Here is a 15,414-nt window from a genome sequence, read left to right as displayed (position 1 = left end):
GGAAGAACCTGGTGTGTGTCTATGTCTGTGTGCACACTTTAAATTGTGTCCAACTCTCTGTGACCCCATGAACCGCAGCCCACCAGGCTCCTGTCCCTGGGATTCTCCAGGCAAGAATACTGGAGTGGGTTGTTATTTCCGTCTCCAGGGGATCTTTCCAATCCAGAAATCGAGCCTGTGTCTCTGGCATCTCCTGCATTGGCAAGCGGATTCTTTACCACTAGCGCCCCCTGGGAAGCCCCTTTTAGACCATTCAGCCACCCTGTCTACTATAGCCCCCAGGATCCTTCCCAAGATGTAGGTCAGACTTCCTGGGCTCCCAGCAGGACTCACCCCAGTTAATCTTCCCGACAGCCACCATGGAAGCCCACCACGTTCAAACCTTGTAGGTACTGAAAAGTGAACAGAGTCAGCTTCATCTCTTTACCTTCCTCCTCCCAGAGCCATCACTGGCAGACCTCTTGCTAAAGTCAGAACTTGGCCTTGGGAGCGTGACCTCCAGTGTCTTTCCCATTGGCTTGACCTTTTAATCCCTCAGCCATCCTGACCAGAAGAGGGAGTAGTCACAACAGAACATGTGTAGTTCTGGCATTACTGAACTGCAAGAGTGGAGTCTTCCCAAACTCCAGTTATTCTTAGTCTGTTCACATGGATCTCAGCTCCCATTTCCCACTTGGCATAGACTGCTATCCTAAAGTCTCATCATGTGGGACTTCCTTGGCGGTCCAGCGGGTAAGATGCCACACTTCCACTATAGTGGGGGTGGATTTGATCCCTCATCAAGGATCTAAGCTGCATGGTGTAACCAGAAAGTAAAAAAACCAGGACAATTCTAAAAATAAAGTTTATTTTTGAAGGGCTCAAAAAAGCAAGTTACAAAAAGCTATAATTCTATTATGTATCTATATAAGCAACACTTAAAAAAAAAAAAAAAAAGCCAGTCTGTGTGTCTTTGTATTTCCACTGTATAATAAGCACAGGTACTAGCTATAGAACTATGCAGTACAACAGTAACATAAAATAAGTAACATTTCCTCAGTCAAACTGGCCACATTCCCAGTGCCCAGTAGCTAGTATGAGTGTTAATATCTTGGACAGTGCAGATATAGAACGTTCCCATCATGGCAGAGATCCTTTTGGACAGCACTGCCCTGGGATATCTGAGTGTATATTACCATACTGAAAGGACATGGACACCAAAGAGTGATCACTTCTGGAGAAAGGAGTTCACTTTTTATCCTATATCCTTCTGTATTCTTTTCTTACTCATTAACTTGATTTAAATCATATTTAAATTTTTTTATTGAAGTACAGTTGATTTGTTGTTCAGTCGACTACTCAGTCCCGCCCGACTCTTTGCGACCCCATGGACGGCAGCACGCCAGGCCTCCCTGTCCTTCACCATCTCCCAGAGTTTGCTCAAACTCACGTCCATTGTCGATGATGCCATCCAACCATCTCATCCCCTTTCGCCCCTTCTCCTCCTGCCTTCAGTCTTTCCCAGCATTAGGGTCTTTTCCGATGAGTTGGCTGTTCACATCAGGTGGCCAAAGTATTGGAGTTGATTCGTGTATTTTCTATTTTTAGAAAATATTTTTATTTATTTTGGGGTTTATGTATTTTCTATATTTAGGAAATATTTATTTAGAAAATATATTTATATATTTTTATAGTTGATTTATATATTTCCTATGATACACAGCACATATTTTTGTTTTTGTAGTTTGAAATATTTTTCAAACTACAAAATATTTTTTATGAACACATATTTTTGTTTTTGTAGTTTGAAATATTTTTCACTTTAGTTTTAAAATATTATGCATTAAAAAATGGTGCATTGGATATTGTTTAGACGAGTTATTTTCCTTAGTACTTCTATCATTTTCCATGTGTCTAGTAGAGGAAATATTCATTTACCCAAACTTAGCATCGAAAGACTGCTCAAAAACTCTGGCATTTGACAGTTGAATAATTATGATAATAACATGTCTTTTTCCTAAATTGTACTTTGATTTTTAAAAAATAAAGGAGGCACATATAGGAGATAACTTCTTCCTGCCTCAGATTTTGAATTTAAAATCCCGATTGAAATGAAACTGACCTTCCCAGTTATCCTCTCCAATACTCCACACAGGGAAAGCTTCATTATTTTTCAGTGGGATGGGTATTTGTAGACAGGTATATGTTTGCATGAATGTATTTATTTGTGTATTTTTAGGAAATGCTAGGAGGGGGACATCCCTGGTGGTTCAGTGCTCAGGAATCTGCCTTGCAGTACGAGGGCTGCGGGTTCAATCCCTGGCTGAGGAACTAAGATCCCAGGTGCCCTGGTGCGGCTGAGCCCATGCGCCACAGCTACTGAGCCCGGGAGCCACAGCAAAAGATCCCACCTGCTGCAACTAAGACCCGATGCAGCCAAATAAAACTTTCTAAGAAAGACAATGCTGGGAGGATGGCTTGATAAATACCGATCAAATAAAGCCATACAACAGTCCCCAGTGTGGAAAACAATATATTAATTTATTTCCAAGAAAACAACATGGAACATCATTGAAAACAAAATTTTCAGGGCCTCTCCACAGGCTCGCAGAAACCCACTAGTTCAAACAGTAAACCCTCCCAACATTAGAATATGTGAGACACAGAAGAAATGACCAACAACAGACATGTAAACATCTTCTATTCCAAAAGATTTCTTCTTCTACAAGAGAAAGATCCAGTGTAAAGCACTCCTCTTCTCAAGTGGTATGATGTAGGTTTAAATAAAAAAAAAAAAAAAAAGGTGATTTTAAATTCTGCCTTTAGCTCCGGGTGTGTTCCCTACCCCTTGACTTTTCATCACCCAGTGCACAACAGGAAAAAAGACAGATTTTACTTCAAAATCATTAAAAGTCATTAAATTCAAGGTCATTAAATATGAATAAGGGCTTCCTTAAGTTAAATATGATTAACATTCAACAGGCACAATTGCAGAAAAAGTAACATTGCGTGGATTAAATGTATCCTTAGTTGTAGTTGCTGTTTTTCATTAGAATAAATAAATATCAAGGAACTGGATGGAGTACAAAAGGAGACTTCACATTTTTCTGACGTGACAGGACGTTTTCTCAATGTGAACACTGAAACCATTGTGGGATGCTCAACATGGCTTCACTTCACCTTCTCGAGACGCTCCACCTTAGGAAATGAACTAAAGAGACCAGTAAGAGAAGCCTGATTCTCAGAGAACTTGTTTCCTCATGCTTACTAACAACCCCTCTAAGCCTCAGTCACTTCATCTGCAAGATGGGGGTAATTGTGCGAGTTTGCACGAGCATTGTGAGATCTGAATGCCCTGAGAGGTAAAGAGAAAGCAGGATGCCTAGAAAACCATCAGCTGTGGCCTCTGAATCCTCCCTCCCTTCTCTCTTCGGAATATTCTCTGATTTAGACCTCACTTTGAAATTGGTGATATCTGGGGCCTGATATGACAACCCATAAGCCCACCACTACAGCCGCCCCCTGGTGGTCTAGTGGTTAGGAGTCTGCACTCCCACTGCGGGGGCCACGGGTTTGATCCCCAGTCAGGGGAGCTCCACGTGCTTCGTGAGGTGGCCGGAGTCGGGGGGAATAACACACTCTGTGAGATTCTCTGGAGTTCTAGAGGTTCTCTTTCCAATGCTGGCATTATTGCCAAGATTTTCAGAGTGAAAAAGCTTCTCACTTCTTGTCTCTGCATATGTCTGGTGTATAGTAGACACCCAAGAAATACTTACTGATGGATTGGATGGATGAACGGGATAAAGGATAAGTGACAAAGAGGCTCTCCCACAATTGAAAGCTTTTAAAAATCCAAGCACTCCTAAGACCCCTCAGGCACTGCAAAGTTACCCAGAGAACACTGTGGACTCCTTAAAGGCTCATGGGATAGAATTTGGTCTCCATTTTGCAGGTAAGATCACTTTGGTGGTATGTGCACGCTTAGTCGCTTCAGTCATGTCCGACTCTCTGTGACCCCATGGACAGTAGCCCACCAGGCTTCTCTGTCCATGGGATTTCCCAGGCAAGAATACTGAAGTGGGTAGCCATTTCCTTCTCCATGGGATCTTCCCGACCCAGTTATTGAATCCGGATCTCCTGTGTCTCCTGCATCACAGGAAGATTCTTTACTACTGAGCCACTGGGGAAGCCCCACTTTGGTGCGGGTGGAGGCCAAAAAGGGAAGTGATTTACCTGAAATAGTCAAGGCTTGGGGCTACACCCATGCAATAGCACTTCTCCGCTTGAAATATCTTCATTCTTCAAGAACTTTTCCATGTTCTCAATGGAAAATGAGGACACTCTGACAAATATTCAAGAAGCGAACTACCTGAGGATCTTTTACTGCAGTAGCAGGCAGTGACAGCTGTTTTAAATTTGGTCTCCTGTGAATAACTTTACATTCTATACAGAATGTAAAAAAAAAAAAAACTGTAGGCACAGGAAACTTGAAAATGCTACTGTTGAAACTCAGGAACAAGACCAAGTTCTCAGTTCTAGCAGCTCAAGTTCTAAAGGAGACTGGAGAGTTACCTGAAAAGCAGTTTCTATGCCGACATGCAGCTGAGCAAAGAGCAGGGGGAGTCCATTCATGTGAGGCTACAGATCTGTGATAAAAAAGATTCCTTCTTCAAAGAAACTTGATTCTTATTTCCCTAAATAGTATTATCTACCATTCTCCTTTTCATGAGAACTTTTATATATGATGAGGGTCTGATGCAAAGATCTGAAAACAGTTCAGTTTATCACAGATGGGGACATGAGCCTGAAAGAGCGGTGAACCTCAAGACACTTCCAGGGTGGCCTAAGGACCAGTATCACCGTGCAAGCATCCTGACAGCACATTTCACAGTGTCTGGCAGACATTTTGACGTGTAACTATGTAGTCAGGTCCTGAAGCTATAACCTTGGCCCTGAGACTATTCATATAACCCAGGCAAAGTTTTTCTCCCCAAAAAAGGCTCTCCTTCCCAGAGGTGATTTCCCTTTAGACATTGAGTGGCAGTAGATCAGAAATACCAGCTGGGCTGTATTGCAATTTCACTCTGATTCAGGGTCCTTTCTCGAAGCCTCAGTTCCAGGCATTCCACAGTGAGGGGGTACGTAGTGAGCTCAAACTTGTTTGCAAAGAGGCTTGACGAATTAATCAACCACTTTAAGTCTCCGTTGCCATAGATACAAATATCATGGACATAGTGGCCTGTAATAGGAGAGAACAAGAAACAGTCAAAACAGGCTTGTTTTCGTGTCAATGGGGGTGAGCTTGCAGAACAGTAGGGTGTCCAACTGACTGCTACAGGGCTAGGACTGTGCCAAGCACTAGGGGATTCCAATGAAGTAGGACTGCGTCGGCCCAGTCCACAAGGAAGTTAAACTTTCTATGAGGAGACAAAGATACAAATATGCACTTACAGAAAATGAGAGTTAAGTAGTCCAAAGGAATAACACAATAGGCATCACAAGGCAATTCACGCATTATGAACTTTTGGTTTCACGGATGAGACGTCCTAGATGTAGACAGATGGGAGGGGTCTTTGTGGACTGAGTTGGTCGGGTCTCTTCCCTGGGCTATCCAAGTGCCTACTTTATCTCTCCTCTATTATGTATGAGGTTTTTTGTGTTTTTTAAAATTAACGTTTGGCCTTGCTGCAAAGCATGCGGGATCTCAGTTCCCCAAGAAGGGATCGAACTTGAGTCCCCTCCATTGGAAGCTTGGAGTCCTAACCATGGACCACCAGGGAAGGCCCTATCTCTCCTCTTAGATGGGGAATAAACCTCACCCGTGTGTCACCTATGAACTCCTTAATCCTCTCCAAGTCTTCTCTATCTTAATCCAGGGCAAGCCTACTCTTCAGTACACTCGGCCCTTCAGTACACACGGCGGAGCTAGCTCCGCCGTCCCTGAGATTCTCCAGGCAAGAACACTGGAGTGGGTTGCCATTTCCTTTTCCAGTGCATGAAAGTGAAAAGTGAAAGTGAAGTCGCTCAGTCGTGTCTGACTCTTAGTGACGCCATGGACTGCAGCCTTCCAGGCTCCTCCGTCCATGGGATTTTCCAGGCAAGAGTACTGGAGTGGGGTGCCATTGCCTTCTCCGTACCCTGAAAACTGCTGCTGCTGCTGCTAAGTCGCTTCAGTCGTGTCCAACTCTGTGTGACCCCATAGACGGCAGCCCACCAGGTTCCCCTGTCCCTGGGACTCTCCAGGCAAGAACACTGGAGTGGGTTGCCATTTCCTTCTCCAATGCATGAAAGTGAAAAGTGAAAGTGAAGTCGCTCAGTCATGTCCGACTCTTAGCGACCCCATGGACTGCAGCGTCCTGAGCAAACCAAGCATCCCTGTTTGTCCTTCCTCCCCGGACCACGCCGTTCCTCCAGACATCCTCAAGGCTCCCTCTGGCACCACTCAGGGCACTAGTTCAAGGCCATCCTCTCAGTGAGGCCATTTCTGACCTCCTTTCCTGCTTCCCTGATTCATTTTCCTTTTGGTACTCATTACCAACATACATGTTTCTTTGTTGTCTTTCTCCCCAAACTAGAATATAAGCTCCAGAGTTGAAATTTGAGACAACTGTGTTTACTTCTAAGTCCCCTACATCTACAACAAGTGTGTGTGCTCAGTCAACTCCGACTTTTTGCGACCTCATGGACTGTAGCCCGCCAGGCTCCTCTGTCCATGGGATTTTCCAGGCAAGAATACTGGAATGGATTGCCATTTCCTTTTCCATGGGATCTTCCCAACCCAGGGATCAAATCCATGTTTCCTGAGTTGTAGGTGGATTCTTTACTGCCAAGCCATTGGGGAAGTCACATTTGGAACAGTGCCTGATAAATATCAGATGTTAAATTAATAGTTATTGAATGAAACGTGTAGAGAAGGATGAGTGGAGAGTTCACAGGTGGGTAGAATTGGGAAGCATCTCAAGATGGATGGGAAGGCATCAGGTGGAAAAATGCAGAGAGGGGAATTTGCTGCTACAAAAAAGAGTTTGCTGGGGAACAGCTTCAAAACAAGGAAGCTGTAAGAAGTTTGCACTCTTTCCAGAATTTGTTTGGCATATAGTGGAGCTACTATGGTTGACTGCCTTAAAATAGATGAGAGGTTTGGGCCATTTTTACCCCCTTTTTTTTGAAAGGGTTGGAGAAATTTAATAGAAGAATCAAATGATGAAATAGATTTCAGCAAGATTAATTTCACAGAGCCAACCAAGAGACTAGTAATTGTGTAAACCAGAGGGTTTATTTGAAGTTAATGGTTGCCATGAGTGGGAAAGGAAAGCTTTTAGAGACAGAGCACAGAAGGACCGATGGGACTTGATAATTAACTCAATGTGGCTGGGAAGAGAGACAGGAGACAGTGCAAATCACTGGAGAAAGAAGCCAGAGTTCAGGGGATGTTAAAGAATAACCTGGTGGTAGGTGAGAACAACTTGGTACACAACAGCACACCCATGATTAAGAAAAGAAAGTGAACAGGAGAGAAGATTTGGGGCTGGATCGTGTAGAGAGAGCCTAGACAGCTTGGTCTTGAGGACAGAGGCAGAAAATACATCTTGGCAGAGAGAAGGAAAAGAACCAGCAGAGAGAGTCACTCAGAATGCAAGAGAGCAATGGGATAACTGAGGTGGACCCGCACATAACTGAGGCCAGATGGGGACCTTGGTTGGGAGGATGGGTCACTTTTATTCTTGAAACAGAAAGCAACAATGGGAGAAAGGGTCCAAAATGCCCTACGATGGGGACTTCCCTGGAGGTCCAGTGGTTAAGAATCCACCTCTCAATGCAGGGGATGTGAGTTCGATCCCTGGTCAGGGAACTAAGATGCCACATACCAGATCCCGAATTCCACAACAAAGATTCTGCAATTAAGACACGATGCAGCCGCCCCACCCCCAAAAAACCAAAATGCTCTAAGATGGAGGAAAGGAATGACTTGATAAAGGAATTGATAAGATGATTTTAATCAAATGTCTTCAAAGTTCTTCCTAAAGTTGAAATGATCACCTTTGGAGAGTAGAGGAGCTGTTTCAGCACAAGATTAGGAGTTTAAAGATGAGCCAAAAAGCTGAAAATGGGTACACCATGAAGAGTACCAGGACAGTAATGACGTAAATAAAAGAACAAGCGGGCAGCCAGAGGGGCCAGCTGAAGGGAGGTGGTGGGTGAGTTTAGGACAGTTCTGGAGCATTCTTCACCAGTGTTCTGCCTAGGGAACCACAAATGACAAAAAGCAGACAACAGTAATGATTACGCGTAGGAATCAGCCTCCTAGGATCAAATGCCAAGGGAATCTAAAATGTTTGAGAGAACAGCATGAAAAGCTGACACAGTACACAGGCTAGACAAGGGGTCCTCATAAAGAACCCATAGGAGGAGGGAGCCAGGCAAGTAGAATATCTGGAAGTCCCAATTTTAAAAAAGCAAACACATCTAGCATGACAACATCATATTGTAGATGCGGGGCTACGGCAATGAACAAACTGGTCAAAACCCCCAGCATTGCTGGGCCTTCCATTCTGTTCTGGGGAAGAAAGACAGTAAAATATAGAGTATATAAGTTGGTGAAGGAAGGTGAAGAGATTGGAATCAGAGATGGGAGCTGAAATTCAAGACCACAGGTCTAGAATGGTACTCTGTGATTCTAAATGCTAACAAGGCTTGGAAAGTGGCTCCACTCACAGGTTTGGAACAAACACAGCCAAGGGGACAAGATCCAGATGGTATTACTGACTTGGTGGATTGATATAAAGTTCTACCTCCTCTGTCCAGACCGTGCCTTTTTCTTTTCCCCATATAGTGGTTTGGGGACAAATATTTTTAATGCTAACAGTTTAAGGTTTTCAAATGGCATAACAGGTGTTAAGAGAAGAAAAAACTGAGACATTTGTTTGAAGGGGGCAGACTGGGCTATCCAAACTTTGAACTCTATGTAGTTCCTGGCTAGAGGTTACTTTCATGGCCCCACCTGTCATGTAACCAGTAAAAGTCCTTTGCTGTTGTGGTTTAGTTGCTAACCCACCAGCCTCCTCTGTCCGTGGGATTTCCCAGGCAGAAATACCAGAGCCGGTTTGCCATTTCCTTCTCCAAGGGATCTTCCTGACCCGGGATGGCACTCACGTCTCCAGCACTGGCAGGAAGATTGTTTATCACTGAGCAACCTGGAAAGCCCAAAAGTCCTTACAAAAAGGCAAATCTGACTAGTCTATACCTTTTCTACTGAGGCAAGTCCTGGATGCAGGCGATGTCAAGGAGACTGAAGGTAAGTCTCTACTTGGGCAGGGAGTATACGTGGCTGATACACAATGGACACGGACTTCTGTAGGGAGCAGGGAGGGAGGGCTTGGGCTGCAAAGTAATCCCATCACATGGGTCCATGCTGTAGATGTTGACATCCTCAAGTGTTACAGCCAGAGAAGAGGAGAAGCGGATAAGAGGATGACCACAGTGGCCCTAGAGGCCAGGTGATAGGGGTGATAGAAGCGTGTGGAGAAGACAGCCTATCCCAAATACTGGGACCCTCACTGATGGAGATGGTCCATTTTCTAAGGAAGACCCAGGAAAGCAAAGTGCAAAATACCCTCCTCTCCATTTTCCTCTCCCCACTAGGAGAGCAGGTTATGCAGGCAGGTGGCAATGAGCTGTCCTCTGGGGAAAACGTGCGCCAATTAAGGTAAAGACATGAATATACTTGCGGAAAGACTTGTGCAGGGACACGAGGATGCTGGCCTCTATAATGGGGGTGGGGACCTCAAGAGACACACCTGGGAAGGAGCGTGAGCGTGGTGGAGAGCTGGCAAGAAGCAGCAATTTGGAGTTTTCATCTGAAATGTTGCCATTTCTCTTCTTCATAGAGAAGGAAATGGCAACCTACTCCAGTGTTCTTGCCTGGAGAATTCCATGTACAGAAGAGCCTGGCAGGCTACAGTCCATGGAGTCACAGAAAGTCAGACACTACTAGGTGAAAATATTATTATTATTTATTATCTGAAATGTTAGGTGTAGAATAAAAGGACTAATAAGCGAAGCTATAAATTGAATGGTGGGGGGGCGGTGGGGGGAGAGGCCAAACTTTACAGGGCAAACCTTCCTATTCACTCACTCAACTGTTCACTTAATCATGCATTCACTGAATATATATTTATGGCCTTCTTTTATAGACTGCATTGTATTTACCCCAAATTCACATGTTGAAGTCCTAACCTCCAGCACCTCAGACTGTAACTGTGTTAGACACAGGGCCTTTAAAGAGATAACTGAGTTAATGAGGTCTAATGGATGGCCCTGATCTAAGCAAGCCAAGGGAAGAGGCCCCAGGAAAAGCCAAAGCTACTGGCATGTTGATCTCCGACTTCCAGCCTCCAGGACTGTAAGCAAAGAAGCTTCGGTGGTTTGAACCCCTCAGTCTATGGTACCTTGTTATGCTCGCTCTCGTCAACAAATAGGCACACTGCCATGTAATGACACCCCACTCCAGTACTCTTGCCTGGAAAATCCCAGGGACAGTGGAGCCTGGTAGGCTGCAATCCATGGGGTGGCTAAGAGTTGGGCACGACTGAGCGACTTCACTTTCAATTTTCTCTTTCCTACATTGGAGAAGGCAATGGCAACCCACTCCAGTGTTCTCGCCTGGAGAATCCCAGGGATGGGGGAGCCTGGTGGGCTGCCGCCTATGGGATCGCACAGAGTCGGACACAACTGAAGTGACTTAGCAGCAGCAGCAGCCGTGTACCAGGCAAGAGTCTTAATGGAATACACACCAAGACCGATAAAAAGTCTTCACAGCTACTTGTCTTCTAGTTCTTATCCATTTGGAGGGGCAATCTCTCTTGTTGCTGTCACATGCCATCATGCTGGAGCAAATACCTCCAAGCCACCTGGAAACCCATTGGTGGAGGGGGCAGAGGCTGATGTGATGGGGCTCTTGCTCCGCCTAACTGCTGCACCCTCAAAAGGGACAGAAAGAGGAAGGAAGAAGAGAACAGAAACTAGCAAGAGGAAAGTACCATTATAATTTGAGCCTACCTCTACATCTCCCTAGGTAATCATAAGACGGAGAATGTCTGTAAGATACTTAAACTTGAGACTTCCCTGGTGGTCCAGTGGTGAAGCATCTGCCTGCCAATGCAGGGGATACAGGTTCGATCCTTGGCGTGGGAACCAGGATCCCACATGCTGCAGGGCAACAAAGCCTGTGCTCCACAACAAGAGAAGCCACCGCAACTAGAGAATAGCCCCAGCTCACTACAGCTAGAGAAAGCCCACACACAGCAAGGAAGACTCTGCAGCCAAAAATAAATAAATATATTTTTTAATTAATACTATTTAAAAAAAAAACACACATTAACTTTTCAAGGACTGTGCCTCTAGTTACTCTGTTTAATAATTCACAGGCTGTCTAAATGAACCAGCAGGTCTGTCTGTGAGAACCCCTGTATTCCACAGCTCCTTTCATGCCAACACCAACAAGCAAAGTGGCCTCAAAGTTTGAAAAGAATGCCTCACCGTGGCAGCCTCCGTGTTTATCTTCCATGTCAAACCACTTCACAGCTCTGAGGTCACCGGCCCAGGAGGCATTTGGCATGGAGCCAGGGACACCTGCAATGTTCATAAAGAAGAAAAAGCAGAAATAAGAACCTAAGCTTCCAAGGCATGCTCATTTTCCTAGTATAGTTTCTTTCACATCAGATTTCTCATCATTGGTACAAATCCCCAAAGGCTTGTCGTGAGAACTGTTGGTAGTTACGAACCTAGACTTCCCCTATAAAAAGAATCTATTTTTCTTTTTTTTCATTTTTCATTTCTTGCAAGCCTGCAAGAAATGCCATTGGATGAAATCACAGTGCAGATGGAAAAGCTGAGAATTTCCTGGTATCTCAATTGAATCTTAATTGAATTTACTTAAAAACTGTTTTTATTGGAGTACAGATAATTTACAATATTGTGTTGGTTTTTCATGTACAACAAAGTGAATCAATTTACACACATATATATCCCTTCTTTTTTCAGACCCTTTCCCCATATAAATTATTACAGAATATTGAGTAGAGTTCTCTGTGATATACAGTAGATCCTTGTTGTTGTTCGGGTTCTTATTAGTTATCTATATTATCTATAGTGGTGTATATATGTTAATCCCAATCTCCCAATTTATCACTTCCCCCCATGTTTCACCCTTTGGTAACCATAAGTTTAATTTTGAGATCTGTGAGTCTATTTCTGTTTTGTAAATAAGTTCATTTGTATCATTTTTTAAATTAGATTTCTCATGTAAGTGATATAATATGGGATTTGTCTTTCTCTGTCCAACGTATGCCACTTAATATAATCTCTAGGTCTATCCATGTTACTGTAAGTGGCATTATTTCATTCTTTTTTACGGCTGAGTAATATTCTACTGTGTATATGTGCCACAACTTGTTTATCCATTCCTCTGTCAATGGACATGTAGGTTGCTTCCATGTCTTGGCAGGTATGGTGTGATCCTGGGAGGGAGGGACTGCTTCCCAAGGAGATGGTGGAGTTCATTCCACCGGGGTGGAGATGCTTCATTAGTAAGGTAGATGCCAGCTTGGGAGGGAGGTCAGGGCCCTGGAGACAAGAGTTGGGAGTTGGGTTAAAGCAAAAGCTGAGGCCCTGGGAGTGGACGGTAAATAGTACCATTATCCAAAATTTTTAGGACTTTCCAGATAACATCTATCTGACAGTAAAAGCTCAGGAAACTGGCCAGTCTATGTCATCCTTAATGCTAATAAGTGACAGAGATTCCATTACTGGAAAAGGAGTACTAAATATGGGGATCAATGTAAGTGCAACTAAATGAGGGCTGATCTGTGTTATAAGAGCTCCAGCGAGTCTCATCAGTGAGAAATGCAACGCGAATACCATGCCAATGACACTGGTCCTCGAACTGCAAAACAGTCTTTTCTTAAAAGATCTGGTAGGAGGAATAATGCCCCTGCCCCAGCTTATCCTCCAACAAGTCTGCATCCTAATCCCTGGAACCTGACAATATGCTATGGCAAAGGGGAGTTACGGTTGCTTACCAGTTGACCTTCAACTAGTGAGATTATCCCGATTTATCCAAGGCCATTGTAAACACAAGGGCCTTTAACAGTGGAAGAGGGAAGTGGAGAGCTGGCTGGAGTGGTACAAGGTGAGGAGGAGGAAGGGGCTAGGGTATGTGGGTGGCCTGTAGAAACTGGAAAAGGCAAGGAGAGGGATCCAACCCAGCTCTACAGAGAGGAGCATAGGGCACCCAACACCTTGACTTTGGGCTGGTGAGACCATGTCAGACTTCTGACCCACAGAACTATAAGAGGAGACAAGTACATCATTTAAGCCCCTGAGTCTGTGATAAACTGTGACAATCGCGTAGAGAAAACGAATACACAAACTAATGAGAACCAAACTACCCAAGATGATGGCTATTTTTAATTAAAAAATTGGACAAGATCAATATGTTAAGAAGTTTAATTGATTTAGGCACATAAAATTTTTTCCTCTTTAAAAACACTGATAAGGAACTTCCCTGGTGATCCAGTGGCTAATACTCCGTGTTCCCAGTGCAGGGGGAGCCAAGTTTGATCCTCGGCCAGGGAACTAGATCCCACTTGCTGCAACTAGGAGTTCGAATGGTGTAACTAAAAAGATTCCCACAGCTAAGACCTGGAGCAGTCAAATGAATAAAGAAAATATATATATTTTTTTAATGATGAAAACATGTGGATTTTCAGACAGCAAAAAAAAAGCTCTGCTCTTTTGCTCTGATGTCACATAATAATTATATGAGGATTTAAATTAAGAACTGTACTAAGGTCTTCCAGCTAAAATTAAATTTTGCACAGCCTTTTCTGTAAATAGCATGAGTCTTCACCCCTACGGGCTCTCTATCAGAGATTCTTCTTTCCTTGTTGCCAAACTTAAAAATGTTGTTTCTAAGTGTTAAGTACTCAAGAAAAACTCTTTATTAAGCAATATGTCTTCCTATTATTTTAGTTTGCATTTAATACTTTAAAAGTTACTTTAGACGTTGCCTATAAGAAAAGAGGCTTCTTTTATTTTGTTCTTAGCACACATTTTTCAAAATTATTTTTGTTTTGGCTGCACCCCAATGCATGTGGAATCTTAGTTCCCTGATCGGGGATTGAACCCGCGCCCCCTACATTGGAAGCACAGGATCTTAACCATTGAACCACCGGGGAAGTCCCAGAACAAACTTTAAAATAATTTAGAATAAAACTCGCCTTGGTTAAGTTGATCAGCGGGTAGAGGCAGTCTGGAAAGCAAATAGGTAATCTGGTATATTTACTCATGTCAGCAAGGCAGCTGATGTGTGATTTTTATGTCTCTTTCAATTAAATAATTACAGCAGAAAGATGTGAATAAAACATTGTCTTGACGAAAAGTCGCTGGCCCTTCTTTAAAGGACTGAATTTTTAAAAGGACAAAATATTTCTCTTCCTCTTTCATTCTCATTAATATTGAACATCACAAACTGACTCTTTATGCAGTGTCCCGGGCCCCACCCAGACCTCCTGCGCCAGAATGAGCATCTTCCCAAGACCCAGGGAGGATCCCTGCGCACAGTCAAGCTTGGGCTACAACCAATACGGCCAGGAGCTCAGCTTCATTTCCTCCCCTCCGGAAGTCGCCCCCTCAGCCTTCATGCAGTTTCAGGGGAGCTTCCCACTGTGCTCTTCTCACTCAAATTCTGCTCTCATGAAATAATCTGATACTTATATCTTTGTCCCCTCTAGAGGGAACACAACTGACCCTTGAAATGCATGGGTTTGAACTGCAAGGCTCCTTTCCTACGCAGATTTTTTTCAATAGTAAATACAACAGTCTTGGCAATAGGAGATTGGTTGAATCCATGGATGTGGAACCTTGGATACAAAGGAAACTTCTGAGCCCGAGAGCCTCGACTATTGAAGCCCCCACCCCGCCACCCCTCCCACCTAGAGCCCGTGCTCTGCAACAAGAGAAGCCACGGCCAATGAGAAGCCCGCACATCGCAACGGAAAGTAGCCCCCGCTCGCCGGAACTAGAGAAAAAGCCCGTGCGCAGCGACAAAGACACGGTGCAACCAAGAAATAAAATTAATTAATTAATAATTTTTAAAAAATATGTGGAGACCCCAAAGTTACTGATCTTGTTACGTGTGCCAACAGCCAGTTGCCCCTTTTACTCCCTAAAAACATCTCTACGTCTCTTTCCGGTTTTCCGCCCAGAGACTGACCTTAGGTTGAACTCCCCAGTGGAACAGATACTGGCCTAGGGAGCTGGGAACTAAGTTCTCACCCCAGAACTAGCTGTGTATTCTTGGCCATCATGCAATGGCCCCCAGACTTACTTTTCGAGTGAAGTAGGTAGATAAGATCAGAGGTTTTCAACCCTTTA

The 15,414-nt window shown here is 43.9% G+C and overlaps 1 protein-coding gene across 2 annotated transcripts in view; it reads right to left on the bottom strand.

Moving 5' to 3' along the window:
* Window positions 1–2,494: 2,494 nt before the first annotated feature.
* The window catches only part of LOC120869900 (N-acetyllactosaminide beta-1,6-N-acetylglucosaminyl-transferase-like), a 97,242-nt gene continuing 84,322 nt past the window's right edge, over window positions 2,495–15,414 (bottom strand). For both annotated transcript variants that reach the window (XM_040249234.1, XM_040249235.1), the window contains exons 2-3: window positions 11,518–11,610; window positions 2,495–5,218 (exon numbers count right to left, since the gene is read on the bottom strand). In XM_040249234.1, the coding sequence (XP_040105168.1) occupies window positions 5,028–5,218; window positions 11,518–11,610 (284 nt within the window). In that variant the 3' untranslated portion in view covers window positions 2,495–5,027. The remainder of the gene's footprint in view (window positions 5,219–11,517; window positions 11,611–15,414) is intronic.

Source organism: Oryx dammah, unplaced genomic scaffold, assembly GCF_014754425.2.
Source record: "Oryx dammah isolate SB20612 unplaced genomic scaffold, SCBI_Odam_1.1 HiC_scaffold_11, whole genome shotgun sequence".
NCBI lineage: Eukaryota > Metazoa > Chordata > Mammalia > Artiodactyla > Bovidae > Oryx > Oryx dammah.
The sequence above is the reverse complement of the archived record's forward strand: the minus strand, read 5'-3'. Positions and strand labels throughout refer to the sequence as shown.